At 40.0% G+C, this 17,507-nt stretch overlaps 1 protein-coding gene across 1 annotated transcript in view; it reads right to left on the bottom strand.

Moving 5' to 3' along the window:
- The window catches only part of STK10 (serine/threonine kinase 10), a 2,623,461-nt gene that overhangs the window by 1,255,509 nt on the left and 1,350,445 nt on the right, over positions 1-17,507 (bottom strand). Inside the window, exon 8 of the mRNA XM_044069104.1 lies at positions 4,390-4,524. Coding sequence (XP_043925039.1) covers positions 4,390-4,524 — 135 coding nt within the window. The remainder of the gene's footprint in view (positions 1-4,389; positions 4,525-17,507) is intronic.

The following is a 17,507-nucleotide window of genomic DNA, read 5'->3' as shown; positions in this document are numbered from 1 at the left end:
AGAACAGGAGCCCTGCAGGTGAACAGTGCCCAAACAATATACACAACTAGTGTGCCCATCTGTCAGAGACATTTTCTGACAGCATGAGTCACACTTTTTGAAGCCAGATACCTTGGTATCTTTAGACATAATAGTAACAAAAACCACAATAATAAAAACTTGACAAACGTTCAAGAATAAACAACAATATATCAATAGAAAAAAAACTATACTAAGCCTGAGCCAGTAAGGAAGCAACCACGCAGCTGAAGCGACAAATGAGATCTGGGTAGCTGATGCTGGGCATGCTGGGATAAAGGGGTAGCCTCGAGCCAGTAAACAGCTCTCGAGCTATAGAAGATGGCCGAGTCTGAGCTGAGGATCAGCTCTGAATCCAAACAGCAAGAAGGAAGGCGAGATGAAAACAACTAACATGGAACGTTATGGTAGGTACATAACTTCTTTTTCAGGTGTCTGTAATAGTATGGGAAGGAGTCTTAGATTTTCCTGGCTGAAGAACATTATTAACAGCTGTCCATAACTTTCTAGGATTATGCTGATGTTTCATTTGTATGCTATGATAGTAGTTTATTTTGTCTGTTCTGATCATCACCCAAACAGCAAGAACAAAGGCGAGACGGACAACTTAACATCTAATATTGCCACCCAATTTAACAAATTCTTTACTGAATCCATACTTGCACTAGCAAATTCTCAAATCTCCCCTGACCCCAATGATGCACACAATCACCTTACTAATGAAAATAGCTTTTCCCGTCAACCTGTCTCTGTAAACTTGATTAAAAAACTACTCAAAAAGCTAAAACCAACCACAGTGACTGCTGATGAACTCCCAGCTGAATTTTTAAAAATTGCCCCTGACATAATTACATATCCAGTAACCATCCTTATCAACAGCTCCACTTCCGAAAAACTAGTCCCTGACCTCTGGAAGGTCTCCCATATTATTTCCTTCCATAAAGAGGGCATCTCAAAGGAACTAACACCATCAAATTACCATCCCATAATTATACTGTCTCCCCTTTCAAAAATACTGGAAAGGTGTATTCACACACAAATATTGGAATGCCTAAACACTCAAAAACTGCTCACTAACACTTTGCATGGATTCAGGCCTTACCATAGTACAAGCACTGCTCTCATGTCATTCACTCACATAGCTAATGGGCATAGAAATTATGGTAAAAATATTTCAGCCATAGTCCTAGACCTTTCTAAGTCCTTTGATATGGTTAATCATAACAAGCTTATAAAAGCTCTTGCTGAACTAAATCTTAGTCAATCCATTATTGCATAGTTTCATAGTTACCAAACAGGGAGACAGCAAGCAGTTAAATGTTACCAGGAGCTATCACCTATGTACCCAGTAACAAGAGGGGTCCCACAAGGCTCCATCTCAGACCTCTGTTGTTTACTATATTCACCAATAAATACACCTCTACTGTCCACTCCAGTTTCTCACTACGCAGATGACTCTACATTAGTCTGTGCCTCATCTTTCCTTGAGGAACTACACCAGCAAACACAAGCTTCTTTTCTCTGTGTCAAATAATGGCTTACTGACCACCAGCTAATACTCAACCCAAACAAAACTTATCTTCCAAACTACACAACATACCAACCCTGATCTCTCATATAACATCATATCCAATAACAAAACCATTATATCTCCTGTTACCCACACAAAGCTTCTTGGGGTTGTGATTGAAAGTAACATGAAATTCAGTATCTATATCTCTCTCACCATAAAGAAAGTCCATAAAAAACAAGGTACTCTATACAAACAAATGGTTCTTAACACTGCTAGGGCCACTACTGTATACACACATCACATCTCTACACTACTATACACCTCCGCAATTCTCACCAACCTTAGAAAATCTGACTTAACCAAACTAGAAGCCTGCTGTAACAAAATCTACAAATTTGCTACGGATAGTGCTTACATATCACACCACTATCTCTCAAACAGCTGAATTGGCTTGAACTTCCTCACCTACTTCTACATAATCAACTTACCCTGTCACATAAAATTATATATCTTCCTGAGCAAACCCCCTCGCTACAAGACCTAATAATTCCGCACTCCTGCACCAGAAACTTCCTCTCCACTAACAAACTTCTCCTCAAAGTAACTAAAAAAATAATGCCGCTGGGACATCTGTGTTCTAACACAAGAGCCAAAAAATGGAATGAACTTCCCCCTCTCATCACAGCCATAGCTTGAATGAATTTAAAAAGTCCTTAAAAGCACATTTGCTGAACTCATGGCTCTGCAACCATGACAGTCCAGGTTAACACCAGGCTTCCCTCCCTTCTCTCAGTCTAATCTCCTTATTCTGTAATTTATCTTCACACCTTCATCCCGTACCTCCTCTCCTCACATCTTTCATAATTCTACTTACCTGCATCTTATCCTTGCTATACTTAATGACAGCTGCTACTACTTTCTGTTGAAGCTAATATTTTAAATTATTGGTGCTATTATAGACTTTTATCATATGTCAAAGAATGCTACTTGTCATTAATTATACTGTACTGTGTGAATTCAAACTGAAGACTATTACTATGTGTGCAAAGGTCATTTGTGGAGCTTTTCTACTCGGGCCTCAGCTGAAAAAGGACCCATGCCCAGTCAGACTTTCCTGGTAACAAATTATAAAATAACAATAATAATTTAGATGGTGCAGTGGTGCAGCAAGTCGCCTCACAGCAAGAGGTTCTCCAGTTCAATTCTTGGCTGTAGTGGCTTCTGTGCAGAGTCTGCATGTCCTCTGTGCATTCATGTGGGTTTTCTCCGGGTGCTCCCATTTCCTCCCACGTTACAAAGACATGCGTCTGGATCATTTGTCCCTGGGTCTCCACTGAAAATTGTCTCGTTCCAAGTCAGACTTTCCCGGTTAACAAATGTTAAATAAATAAACAAATAAATAAATAAATAATAGCAACATAGACTATGACAGGGTCATAATGTTAGTTGCTGAGTGACTTAAGTAAATGCATGATCTGTCGGATCCTGGCACCTGACAGGCAGATGACCATGACCTTACCCTTGTCCATTCTAGTGAGGGGGACATCTGTGAATCTCACTACGTAGTCCTGGGTTTCTGTGTCATGGCCTTATTTTGTGTGAGAAGTGAGGTTTGTGTGAGAGTTGAGTGCGTGTACTGATAACTTCTTTGATGTCTAGTTTGTTTTTACTTGACAGAATTGACTCCAATTCCACAGTGTACTTGCATCTCTCACATAGGATTTTAGTTTGCTTTAGGAGTAAATAGTTGTCAGTATACATGAAGCAATTGCTACATTTACTCAAGATATCCATATCAATCAAGCTGGCAGGAAAAACGATGGGAAATTGCCCGTCCATTGTGGTAGGATTTTTCTGAACATGATATCTGGGAAGGAAGTGGGCTAGCTGTACTTAGGACTTTGGTTTAACTAGTGGGTTAGTTTGACTTGCAGCAGCAAAGGTAGTGGGTATATAATAGTTGGTGGATGTCAAGTGTGAGAACGCTGCTTAGAGCGCAACTGAGTCAGCAGGGAAGCTTGGGGGTTCCACTGTAAGGTCTCTAGGGAAATATAATGTTCCCAAGTGTTTGCATCTATACAGGGCACTGCTAAACCCAGCTGCACAGTGCCCAGCAACGAGCAAATGCAAGGCTTATATATAGACTAATTTAAAAGGTTTTTAACACAGCTACCAATGGGAAAGCCCAAACTGAGCCTTTCCCCAGCAATCCCCAACTCAGATGAGTCCTAAGGTACACACTTCTGTCACAAGGGTGCATGAAGGCCCTCAATGTAAGATGGCTTGTTTAAGAGCACAAACCAGAGTCTAGTTCAGCAGGTCGGAATCTAGCCTATGCTATACAAGGCAAGGAAACACAATTACAAAGAGCACAAATAAAGCAGTAATCCTACTGCATACAGTTAAATGCAGTGCTGGCTTAAAATATACTTATTTTCTGTTTTTTTTTTCTTCTTCAGTGGATGCCTTGGATTTCAGTGCAGATGCACTCCAGACAATGGAACTTTATGAGAGGGAGGGACTGGAGAAGTGAGAGGAGGAAAAAACACAATATAATCATTTTGTTCTATGTAAAAAAAAAAATCCACAAATGAAGATCTAAAAAGCTTTGCAGCATTTACTTGCTTACTTTCCACCCTTAGACATTAATGCTAAAAAGAGATACACTTGCGTAGTTCTTAGTTTAAAAGGAAATTAAAAACAAAAAGACTATTAGAAACAATCAGCTGCTCTACCAAACATAAAATCACACGTCATTAACAACACATCCTGAGACCACAATGGCATAGTTACTTATTCATTAATAGGAAGCACTAAGGGTTAAAAAAGAAAATATATATGTCATGTTTATCACTTACAGACACAACTTCTGAAGAGTCGTCATCTTCACCTTCCTCTCTATTGTCTTCAATTTCCTCCATCACTTCAGCCTTAGCCTCTGCCACCAGCTCTCGTAAAGGCTTGTTATCAGAAACTGAATTCACAAAGGGGTGCTGTTAACAAAAATGGAATATTAGTTTTAATAGTTAAATTTTGATATCCAACAAACAGCCAGGCTCACATAGAACAACCAACCACTCTGTTCAAGAAGATGGATGAAAAATGTAGTTTGAAAACATATTTTCATAATCGTTCATACAAAGTCATTAACATTCAGGGTGTCGTGAATTATACTTCTCCCACTCAAAAAAAGTAGATTCAAATTCTTTCTATAAAGACATATAGTACAATTCTATACATTATAGAACTGATTAACAGTTTTCTATTATCTCTGGCCTAAAAGTGATGATTGTAGGCTCTATCTCTCAAGTTATGTGAGTACCTTTGTCTGAAAAACATTGTTCACAAACTTAGCATCTGTCTGTAGTTTTTCTGATTTTATATCTCATATGAACTACAGTTACTGCATGGAATGGAAAAATATTTTTATCAACCTTTCATCAGCAGGCACTGGTTGCAATTCTAGTCTGTATAGTTTCTCATTTGAATGCTGCAATAAATCAGAGTAAGTCCACAAATGTGTTTCATTTAAAAACATATATTCATTTTTAAGAGAAAAAATACTAAATGCTAATGGAATAAAACATTTTAAATGGTAACAGAGTGCACCTAAGGCATGTATATCTATGTATACATACATAAGCAGGTAACAATATAATGCTGCTCAGAAAGAACAACATAGCAGGGAAACACATCACCAGCATTAAATAAACTATCATTATGTTACAGTAACAAGCTTAAAAGGCCCACTATATATTCTTTTAATTTTAAATATTACCTCAAGAATTAGTTAAACTGGAAGCAGCTAAAACATGAAAAAACATATATGCAAACATTATTTTCAACAAAGGCCCATAATTATGCCAAAACTTAATATTTTGAGCTCAAACCTTCAGCATGATCTATGGATCTCCACCACCTGAACTATGACACATTTTTGCTAGTTAAGAAAATGGCATTTGCAAAAGGATTTGCACAATGTCGCACATCATTTTGACAGAAAAGGTCCCTCAAAGACAACTATGAAATTTTCATGGAAACATTCTCACAAAAAGTTATCACTGTGAAACAATCTATTACCTAACACAGAAGCTAAGTAAAAAGGACATTTTAAGCTCTATTTTCAACAAATGTCCCTACCACTAATGTGTCACATTTAAAACCAGTACCTGAACCTAGCCTTTCTTTAAGGGTTTTCCTGGATGAATTTTCTTAGTTCTTCCTTAAGGAAGGACAACCACAGTCAGAGACCATTTAGCAAATTATTTTATTATTAAGCATTTACACCATCTAGCAAAAATATAAGTGGGCTATACCGAGAGCCCACTCTAGAAGCTGGAGCCTTAATCACTTCACTTCCAAACCCCAAATTGAGGAGAGAAAATCTTCTCCACTGTCTGAAGTAATATGGAAGACTTTAATATGAAGAGATCATCTCTCCAAATTATAGTCCTCCACAAACATCTGAGTAATCTTCACCCCATCACAGCAGAGGAAAACAGCTATTTTATCAACCCAGTAGAAGGTTTTACGTACCTTGTCTATGAGTGCTGTGCTGTATCAAGGAGATAATGAAGGAGTCAGCCCAAAGACGCATCTTCAGAGTCTCAATCCACTCAGCTGAGAGGCTTAGAGACACCATCAACTTACTCGGGAGAACAGTTGCAGAGACTGTGCTTCTAAGGCTACATAAATGGCATCCTTAATGTCTAGTCTCACATGGATGTTAGAAGAAAGCACTTCTTCCTTCCCTAGGCAGCCATTCAAACAGTTCTAGGAGAAAGGAATTTTGGTTAGAGGCAAAATCCATGCAATACCTCATAAGCCTTAAGGTTTTTGAAAAGCAGTGATATCACCCAGCACGAGGGGAGCCACTAGCCTTATGAAGAGTTTTAGGACCCAGAGGCCATTATCTCTAAAAGATATAAAATCTTGAGTGGGATGAAGTTCTCTACTACCCAACAAATTCAACAAGGACAACACTGTTCAAGGGTTCAAATGGAGAAAGGCAATACTAAAGATTTGGATAATACAGAACTGGTATTCAAACACTCATCTGCCAAAAATGGTATAAGGACATGACAGTCCTATACGAGGCCCCCTTCTGACAATGAGTGAGGACAGACACAGCACCTACACCCCGTGAAACAACCTCCCAGTACAGGAACCAATGTGTTGCCTCCCAGAAACTATTAGCATCCACTAATGTGGAAGAATGGCTCAGGCTTGAGCCCTCATAATTCAACAACTGACAGGACTCAACTGACAAAAAGTGACTTGAACCTAAAAGAGACAGACATATACCACATGTTTCTGTTGCATTTGAACGGTGCTCCACCACAGATCTAGAGATGACTGTGAGACTTATCCAAAAATCTGTGTGTGTGGAACATTCATTTCTTCCTCATATGCTTAACACTGTGACACTTCCTCCACACAGAAGAGGCAATACCCATGAGGGGTCTTCAATTTCAATATATTAGTCACACTGACAATTAAAAGTCCTGATTTTAGGAATCAAAGGTGGGAACTATTTAGATATGTAACAGGATTGAGAATAGTGACTGTACAAGCAGTAGAAAAAGCTGAGGAAAAGTACAGTTCTGTTCAGTGAACTTGCCATAACAGCAGATGTTTGAATGATCACTGGGTTATATCCTGCCAAAGATGTAACAGCCAGACAGCTTCCAGAGCTTCAGGGCACCTTCCATGTGCCCGAACTGTCAAAAAGCAGCTCAAGCTGAGTTGACTAAAAGACAAGTTTGGGCATGAAGCCCTTCAGAGCTTTCCTGCCAGCAAATAGAGGGAGGCTGAGCCCGAAAGTACAAGGCTAGGAATAACAAAAAATAAATGTCCACACCTTGCCATAAAAAACACACCAAAAACAAGGGGGGTAGAGGGAGAGAGTGGCTACAGCAGCAGTGATCATTTGAACATCTACTGTTATGGTAAGTACACAAGTCTAGAACGTTCTTCATACTGATCACTGTTGCAGTAGCCTTAGCTAATTATATTTAGGAGGTGGAAGGAGAAGGGTCCAGGATCGCCATGTTCCGAGCAAAGCATGATCTAGACCTTAGAGAAGGAATATAGTGCTCTGTAAAAGTTATGTACAGAGGACTAAGTTGCAGCTTCTGGAATACTTCTAAACTCCAACCCTTTCTAAAAAGCCATAGAAGAAGCCAAGGACCTTGTAGAGTGGCCTTGACCCTGCCTGGAATAGACTTGTCACGGTGAGTGTAACAAAAGGTAAAGGCGTTAGACAACCATTCGGAACTAATCTGTTTTGACAAAGGTTGTTCCTTCTTACCTTTATGAGACATGAACAACTAATCAGATGAATTGAAAGATTTAGTTCTGAGAAGATAATATCTGAGCTATCTTCCTCTCTCCCTCATTTTTAGGTTCAGGAAAGAAAATGAGGAGATGGATTATCTGACTTAAAGTAAACTCAGACACCACTTTAGGCATAAAAGGATTAGTTCTCAAAGAAATCCTGTCCTTGTGGAAAATGAGGTAGGGCTGACTTACCATAAGAGCTTGCAACTCAGATACCCTTCTTGTACAAATCAAAGCAATCAGTCAAACTGTTTTCCATGTTAAGTACCTCAAATCAGCCAGGTTTAGCTGGTTCAACTGCAGCAAGTGTTAGTAATAACACTAAATAAATTAACCTTAACGATAAATGAGCCTTCACAGGGGAATAAGAAAGGCCATAGGATACTAACTCACACAAATATTGTACAACCAGAGAACAACTAGCCCTAAATGGGTCCTGATTACGTTTCTGACATCAACTAGAAAACCTTTGACATTTGCTAATATACAATTTTCGAGTAGCAGGCTTTTTTGCCTCCATTAGTACCTGCCGCATGTCCTCAGAAAACAGGTGCCTAAAAGGAATTAAGACCCTATCATCCAGGCAGTTGATTGAAGAGGATTGATGTCAGGGTGTATCAAACACCCCTGTTCTTGTGTGCGTATATTTAGTCTGTGAGGAAGCTTATGGCAATTTAAATAAAGAAAGGAGAACCACAGCTGCATAAAGAAAAGGTATCCATCTTTCAGGCCTTCTTGCACAGTGTCCTGGAACAGAATACTGCTAGCTGATTGTTGAGAGGAGGCAAAGAGATCTACTTGAGGAACTCTTCACAGATGGCTCAAATCTTGGAAGACCCCCAGTTTCCATTCATGAGGGCCTGCCCTGCTCAGCTTGTCTACCACATAATTTTGCTCTGAAGATGCAGGATGCCTGTACAGAGAGACTGTGCTATGAAACTATATCCCAAGCTAACACGGCTAGTCTGCAAAATGGGATACCCCCTTGCCTGTTGATGTACCACATCACTGTGGTATTGTCTGTAACCACTTAAAGAGGTCCCGGGGACCAAACATGGTTCAAAGAACTGAGTGCCTTGATCAGGGCAAGCATTTCCTTGATATTTTTGTGCTTGTGTCTATCCTTGGTGTCCCACACCACCTGCACTTTTATCTCTCTTGAAACTGCTCCCCATGCAAAGTCCGAAGCATCTGTGGTGACTGACTGCTTTGAAGCAGGGAGGAAGAAGGGCAGATCTTGATTAAGGACATCTGTTGTCTCCATCAAGATATTTCCCTTCTGACAAACCTCAGTACTGGGCTCTCAAAAGATATAGGGTGTTGATGGTGGGACCAAAGAGATTTCAGATACCACTGTATCTTTCTCATGTGGAGTGTTGCTAAGGGTATCATGAGAATTATACATGCCATGAGACACAAAATCCTGAGGTATTCCCTCGCAATGACTGAAATCTGAGTGGAAAATCTTAGAAATAGATCTAAATAAAGATCTATTTATCCTGTGGAAGAAAAGCTCTTTGAACTGAGGTGCCAAGTTTACATTTCAGGAACATGATCGCTGTGTGAGGAGTCAAGAAAAAACTTTTGAATGTTCTCTTGGAATCACAGCTTGCACAAGACATCTCTCACCCAAGAGACTCATGACATTTTGAAAAAGACTCAGCAATGATAAGCAAACTGTCTAAATATGGAAAAACGTGGATACCCTGTAGCCTGCAATGAGCTATAACTGCAGCTAGGCACATTGTAAAACTCTTGGTGCAGTGGATAGCACAAAAGTTTAAGTCAGAGTACTGATAAGGTTTTGTGTGTGTGGATCACATTAAGGAATGCCTCAAGTCTGGATGAATAGGAATGTGAAGTGTCTTTTTAAGTCTGGTGTTACCAGGAAAATCATAAGATGAGGTAACAGGTTGTGAAGTGACATCATTTTGAATTTGGGCACTATCACAAATGGATTTAGGAAAGAAAGATCCAGAACTGGTCTCAGAACATTGTTTTTTATTTGGAACTAAGACCATCAACAGAGCTTTCCCACCTGGGAGGGAGGAACTGGTTCTGAAGAGTCTGATCTGCAGAATGAGGAAAGACCCCCTAGAAAGGAGGAACTTCCTTCCACTGCAATCTGTAACACTGATGAATGCTTTTCAGAACCCATTTGTCTTAATCTGTTGCCAAACAGAATACTGGAAATTCACTTTCTGGAAGAGAAAATGTGCCAGATGGTGGGGGTCACATAGCCTCTTGAATAGTCAATTTAGACTTGTTGGAGTGTCCTGGGTTTGGGGAGGTTTGAGACTTCTTTTTAGAACCTCCTAGCCACTTCTTCTTAAACATCTGTTTAACTGAATTCTGTTGAGACCGGTTTATTCTGTTTTTTACTAAAATTGGAGAAAGAAATTCCCTTGGACAACTTGGAAAAGGAGTGTTGAGAAATCTTAAGAGATTCCTGGATCAGCTTGCTGCTTTCATTACACTTTTTGATAACCTCTAACAGAGAGGCCAAAAACTCTCTCTCCAAAGAGAAATTTAAAATCTAATTTTTTATATCTGGGAGGTTCTGAGAATGGAGGCAAGCAAATCTCCTTAAAACAGCACCTGTGGCCGTAGCCCTGAAAGATGCATCAACAGTTACAAACACACTGCAGACAATAAGTGACCTGTGTAATACATTCAAACCAAGTTATTTAAAGCAAATTTTTCTTTACAAGAAGAGACTGCAGATAAAACATTTCTCATACTTTTACAACATGTCAAGATAAACAAACATACAAGCCTGACAATGTAAAACTCTGAAATTCAAAGTTGCAGAGGTATACACTCTTTCCCACACCTGTCAATAATTTGCTTGCCTTTATTAGAAAGAGTAGGATTGGAATTAACTTAGCAGCAAAGGACAGTCAACTAAGGCTACAGGTGCTGGATCAGGTTTGGGAATAGTGTACATAAATTTACAAGACTAAGGAACTTTTATGCATCTATCTGCCTTTTTAGAGACAGCTAGTGGACTATCAAGAAAACTGCAGGCAGAAAGACACACATCCTCTAAATCAGAAAGGACAGGAAGAATGGGTGTAGGTTCTACAAAATCTTTCTGTAACAACTCATAATATATTCTGAGGGACTGAGAAACTTCAGGGTTCACCCACTGGACACTGAAAGAGAACATCTATGGGGAGAATCAGAAAGTGAACTCTCCTCCAAATCTGAATCAGAAATATGAGGACAAAACCATGAATCTGTCCCTGCATGTTCCTGTTCACATTCAGAATTTTGAATCTCTTCAGGAAAGGAGGCATCTCTCTTTCTTTTACTGAAAACTACTCTACAAGACGGAACAATAACCTGAATCAAACCCTGAGCCAGTCCCAGCAAACTAATCATTCAGAGAAAACTGAGGAGTAGACAACGTACTTGGTTTTCTGTTTCTTTTTGACAGGAAAAATAGGGCAAAACGTTACTAATAGCAGCTGCTGCTTCTCCAGGGATGGGTACATCATTCTGACACAACATGGAAACCTTCTCTATTCCCTCTCCCAGAACCACCGAGTGGCTTTCCCTAGGCCATGGAGGAGACCACAACTGCTGCAGAAGAAGTGACTAACCCCCAGTCCATACTGGCTGTAGGTGCTACACCAGAGGGGTCAGGAATAAAGATGAGTGGTCTGAGGTACAATAACTGGTGGCAAAGGCTGTTTGCTTAACATTTTCTTTTTGTGCCTGGAGGAAGGGCCAAATGGGGACTAACAATTTGTTCCATGGTCAAACTGTAAATGGTGCCTCTATCCAGGGAAAAACAAGCAACAATGCCAGTAAAACTACCAGTCCACAAAAGTTCTTTACTTATTTTTGATAGAAAAAACACAGTAAAAAGCACTTTAAACACCATGGCAGTCCCACAAAGAAAAAATAAACACAATTTTATTTATTTTATTTTACATTTGTTGACCAGGAAAGTCTGACTGGATATATGTCCATTTTCAGCAGAGGCCCAGGGAGAAAAGCTCCAAATACAAATTTGTTACATCCAAGTACAAAAATAATACTACTAACAGTAATAATAATACGAGGTACAATAGAATTATATGTACAAATACTGTGGCAGATGCATTGTAATGATGAAGGAAAAAACATAGCTTATTTTCACAAAACATGAGAACAGACAGGGCAGTAAAACAGATATGCATACAGTTAGCAAGTATTTGGAAAATGTATCTGTCATGCGCATCGACAGTAAGAGTAAATAAAATGGAAGATACCAGGACAGTATTCCATTAGGCTTTCTGCAAGGAGGATTACTCTTAAGTACTAGCAGTATTTAAAGGGAGGTAATAGTTTAGGTGAGGTAGGTAAGTGGGGGCTTCACTAGGGGAGAATGTAGGGAGACGTTTGTAATCTCTATCCTATAGGGTTAAGGCAGGTGCATATCCAATGAGATATGAAAAATAGTTTCATTAAGTTTTTACATTTGGCCATGGATGGTTCTTGAGTTAAGTCTGGCGGGAGATTATTCCAGTTTTTCGTGATGTTGTTGGAAAATAGGGAGTAGCCAGCTGCGTCGTTTGATTTAGTAGTATCTAGCAGAACTTTATCTGTAGATCGAAGTTCTCTAGGTTTAGTATAAGGACTTATTAAAGATCTGAGGGCAGGGACTTTATCAGGGTTATATGGAATATTATAAGCAGTAGTGAGTTGGTTACAGAGAAGCAGATATGGGAATACAAGCCTGTTTAAGTTTTTTAGGTTTAGACAGTGATAAGTGCGGGAAGCTGAACCATTAGCAAATCTGGCAACATGGCTGTAACAACTGGAGACCTTATTTAGTTCCATTTTTGCCATGTAAGTCAGTACAGAAGAAGCATATAAGAGGATAGAAAGTAGGTGGGAGTGGGCAATGGTAGTTCTAGCAGGTGGGGTAAGAAATGCAAGTTTCTATATAGAGAGACAAGTTTTTTATTAGTGTTTTTTACTGTTTGGTTTATGTGCAGGTCAAATTTGAGGTTGTTGTCTATTATTACACCTAGTAATTTGATGCTAGTATCTGGGTAGAATATAGTACCATTGTCAGATATAACTGTAAAGGTAAGTGGTGGTGTCCAACCGGTGGGGTTGAACAGCAGTAATTTAGTTTTACTGGGGTTTAGTATTAGACCATGGTTAGAGAACCATTTTTCAACAGTTATAAATGTGGATTGGGTCATGGTCTGGAGGTCCCTGTGGGGTATTAGCTGAACAAATGAGGGTGGAATCATCTGCATATTGTTGTATGCATGAAGCAATTTGGGGTGACTGTGGGGAAGTCATTTATAAAGATGGAAAAAAGTAATGGGCCTAAGATGGAGCCTTGAGGAACTCCTATAGTAATAGGTAAGAGAGAAGTAATGGGCCTAAGATGGAGCCTTGAGGAACTCCTATAGTAACAGGTAAGAGGGAAGTAATGGGCCTAAGATGGAGCCTTGAGGAACTCTTATAGTAGCAGGTAAGAGAGGTAAGAGGGAAGTAATGGGCCTAAGATGGAGCCTTGAGGAACTCCTATAGTAACAGGTAAGAGGGACGTAATGGGCCTAAGATGGTGCCTTGAGGAACTCCTATAGTAACAGGTAAGAGGGAAGTAATGGGCCTAAGATGGAGCCTTGAGGAACTCCTATAGTAACAGATAAGAGGGAAGTAATGGGCCTAAGATGGAGCCTTGAGGAACTCCTATAGTAACAGGTAAGAGGGACGTAATGGGCCTAAGATGGAGTAATGGGCCTAAGATGGAGCCTTGAGGAACTCCTATAGTAAAAGGTAAGAGGGAAGACAGTTGGTTTTGCCAGAGAACAGCCTGATGTGTGTCCTGCAGGTAGTGTTGGAACCACTGGATGGATTGGTGATCAAGGGATATGTTTTGCAGAGCAAAGTAGGTGGTGATTGACCATGTCAAACACCTTTGAGAGGTGAAGGAATAGGGAAGATGAGAGTTGGGCTTTATTTCTATTTGAGTTAACAGTGTTGGTAAAAGAGAGGAGTGCAGTAGTGGTACTATGGTGGGGTCTGAAGCCATGCTGGGAGTCTGTCAACAGTTTGTTTTGGAGGAGAAAATACATTAGCTGTCTAATGTAGATAAATAATATGATAATAATAAGTAGATAAGTAATAAAGCATTTCTCCACAGAAATTATTTATCAGTTAGTAACACTACTTTTAAATTGACAAACAATGAGTAATCCATTTAAAAGCATTCTACAATTTCAAGACAATCCATTAAAACACAACACTCCTACATTAAAATAACTTTCCTGAAGAGGAAAGTAATAAAACAGCGGTAAAAAAATAAGAACATTGAAGTTTTTTCCCCCAAATGTAACTTACCTGCCCAGTTAAAGAGAGCACAAGCCAAGCATTGATTGTGGCAAGCTTCAGAGGAGTGTACTCTTTGGCAGCAGAAAAGCATTTAACAGCATTGCTCTCAGACTTGTCTTTTATTCAGCTCAACTCGAGCTGTGACAGTTTGGGCAAGTGGAATGTGCCCTGAAGCTTTGGATGCTGACCATCTGTTATATTCTTGACAGGATATAACCCATATAGCTAAGGCTACTGCAACAGTGATCAATATGAACATCTCAAGGACTATTCACCCACCTATTGAGGTAAATGATATGGCATGTGTCAGATTAGAACAAATATGCACCTCTAAGCTGAGGACTTTCAATAAAAAAAAAAATTATACATTATAATTGAACAAAGGATGAATCTACTCAAAGTCTTACAAATTAGGGCTCGAAATGTTAGGACTTGAGGTCATGTTCATGAATAATGACAGAAAGGAAGCACAAATCTGACAAACTGGTAAATCAAGAGCACTGTTAATGGCAATACGGATGTGCAAGGAAGCATCATCCACATAAGGCCAGAAAATGCACTGTATATTACAATATAAAAAAGGTAAAGAAAGGAAGGGTAAGCAAAAAAGCTCTCAAACTCTGCATGTTTAATAGCATAGCCAGGTCCAAAAAAGGGAGACAGGAATACTAAAACACAAACTTTACCTTGGCGGCCGACAGCACATATGCTCCTGCAGAATTATATACTAAAAATGCATAAACATTCATTCCCAACATAAACAATCTCACTCCAAATCCAGAGAATTTACATACTTAATGCAGTGCAGTCTCAGGCAAACCTCTCTGTATTCATTATATATATCTCTATTATATATATATATATATATATATATATATATATATATATATATATATATATATATATATATATATACATGCTCGACTAGCATATGTCCGAATCACAAAACATCGAACACACATACACGAAAGCACTTAACATCGAAAAGCGCTTCCGTGTATGTGTAGTTCAAAAAAAAGATCTGTGTTTCTGCAGGAGGGCTTTGCCTCCCTGCACCCCCACCCCCCCTACTTTATAATTCTCACACAGAGATCGCACTACAGTGGGGAAAAGGGAATTTTCCCTTACCCACACTGTAGTCCGATCTACGAAACAGGCACACATACATGGAAGCGCTTTCGTGTATGTGTGTTCGATGTTTTGTGATTTGGACATATGCTAGTCGAGCATGTGTCCGGATCCAATATATATATATATATATATATATATATATATATATATATATATATCTATGGGAACACTTTATAATCCCAAAATTCTGAAATACCGAATTTCAGAATCCCGAGATTATAAAGCCGAAAGCTCAAAAGTTCTAAACCCCAGAAGCACGAATTTCAAAATCCCAAAGTACAGAGATTTTGAAGTAGCGCTTATGGTGTTGCACTGTGTGAAAGAATAGCTGGAAGTTCAGGTAAATATTTATGTTTAAAGGTTTTGGTTAGGGGCTTTAGTGTGCGTTAGTGTGTTTGGTTACTGTGATCTGTGTGTGCGAGGGGAATGTAGCTTGTATGGTGGTGTTTTTCTGTGTTTGTCTGTGTAGTGCGACCGTGAAGTTAGTATATTTAAGATTTAAGTAGGGGGTGGGGGGTGCAGGGGGGGCCTGCCCCCCTGCTTGTATGTAGTGTAGTTTGAGCGTTTGTGTGTTGGGGGAAGCTGTGTGTATGTGTGTGTGTGGTAAATGGTTAGTGTAGTGTTCACAATTTTAAAATTCGCGCTTCTGCTGGGGTTTCAGGATTGTCAGGTTTCGGCTTTATGATCTCAAAATTCACAAGCCAGTGCATTTCTTTGTGCCGGTCCCAAGCCCGGATAAGTAAAGGCCAGGAAGGGCATCCGCAGGCATCCAATAAAAAAATTAAAATACACTGATGAGAACTTTTCATAAAGGCAGGAAGATAGGAGGAAGGTTAGGGAGTGTGGAGGAGGGTAGGAACTGAAATGTTGGCAGTATGACTGGTAGAGAAGGAAGGTTGATATATTGTGTGCAAGAGACCAGATGGAAGGGAAAGGAACAATATGCCAAGAGTGTTTTTAGGGCGTGAAGAGAGTGTCTGACGAGTGATGTTTATATGAAGCTCTTGATGGATGGTGTAATGATGAATGTTGTTAGTGCATGCTCCTCAAGTGTGAGTTGGATGAAGTTGTGGGAGGAATGCAGAAGGTCAGATGATTGTGAGACCTGGTGGTGGAATGAGGAAGCACAGGAGAGTATACGAGAGGAAGAGGCTGGCTAAGAAGAAGGGGATTGTCAAAGAGATGAGAGAAGTAGAACAAGTGTAGTATGAGTGAGGCGATGGGCAGAGAGAGAGGGTAAAGCTAAGGATAGGGGGCAGTAGAGGGATATGGAGAGAGTTGACACTAATTGGGGAGAAGAGTATTTTGAGAGGCTGATGAATGAGAGAATGAGAGAGAGAGAAGGTGGATGATGTGGGATGAAATTTGATATTTCAGGATTTCAGGAATTATAAAGTGAATTGGTATATATATATATATATATATGCAGAGCTGCAGTAACTACAGAGGATAAAAAACTGATTGAATACAGCCAGTTGCGGGAAAAAGTAGTAAAGCAGTTGGTAGCCGGAGGTGGATGATGAGTGATCAGCAGCATGGTTTCATGCCAGGAAAGAGTGAGAGCAATGTGTAAATGTTGTGCTCTGAGAGAGCTGATGAGGAGAAACACAGAAGGTCAGCAGGAGCTGCATTGAAGGCCTTGGAAACTTGATGAAGCATGGGAGGGAGAAAGAAGAGTTGAGGTGTGGAAGATGAAGCCGGGAGTGGCAGAGAAAATGAAAAGAGTAAAAAGAGGGAAGGTAATGAGGAGTGTGACAGTGGTGAGGTGGGCAGGAAGAGCAGAGTCCGCTTAAGGTGGAGGGAGACACAGGAGGATCAGCTCTGAGTCCTTTCTCATTTGCAGGTGGGGGACAGGCTGATGATTGAGGTGGACAGAGGAGGCCCCGCGGGATATGATCTAGTTGGGTTGATGACATTGCGATCTGTAGTGAGAGCAGGTTGAGGGCTCCAATTTGAGGTGGAGAGGGGAGGAGATATGCCTAGAATGAGGCAGAGAGAGGAGGGAGCCAGGCCAAGACAATGAGAGTAGAATGAGGGTAAATGAATGAGGAGGTAGAGGAATGGTGGAGGTGCAGGGAGTAGTTGGGTGGACGAGATTCCATACTTGGGGTAAGAAGTCTAGGGAGTGATGTGGGAGTGAAGGAGAAGGAGAATTTGAGGTAAT

The sequence above is a fragment of the Protopterus annectens genome, chromosome 4.part0 (genome assembly GCF_019279795.1).
Source record: "Protopterus annectens isolate FY-2018-M chromosome 4.part0, PAN1.0, whole genome shotgun sequence".
Classification (NCBI taxonomy): Eukaryota; Metazoa; Chordata; order Ceratodontiformes; family Protopteridae; genus Protopterus; species Protopterus annectens.
This window is presented reverse-complemented; position numbering and strand designations above follow the sequence as displayed.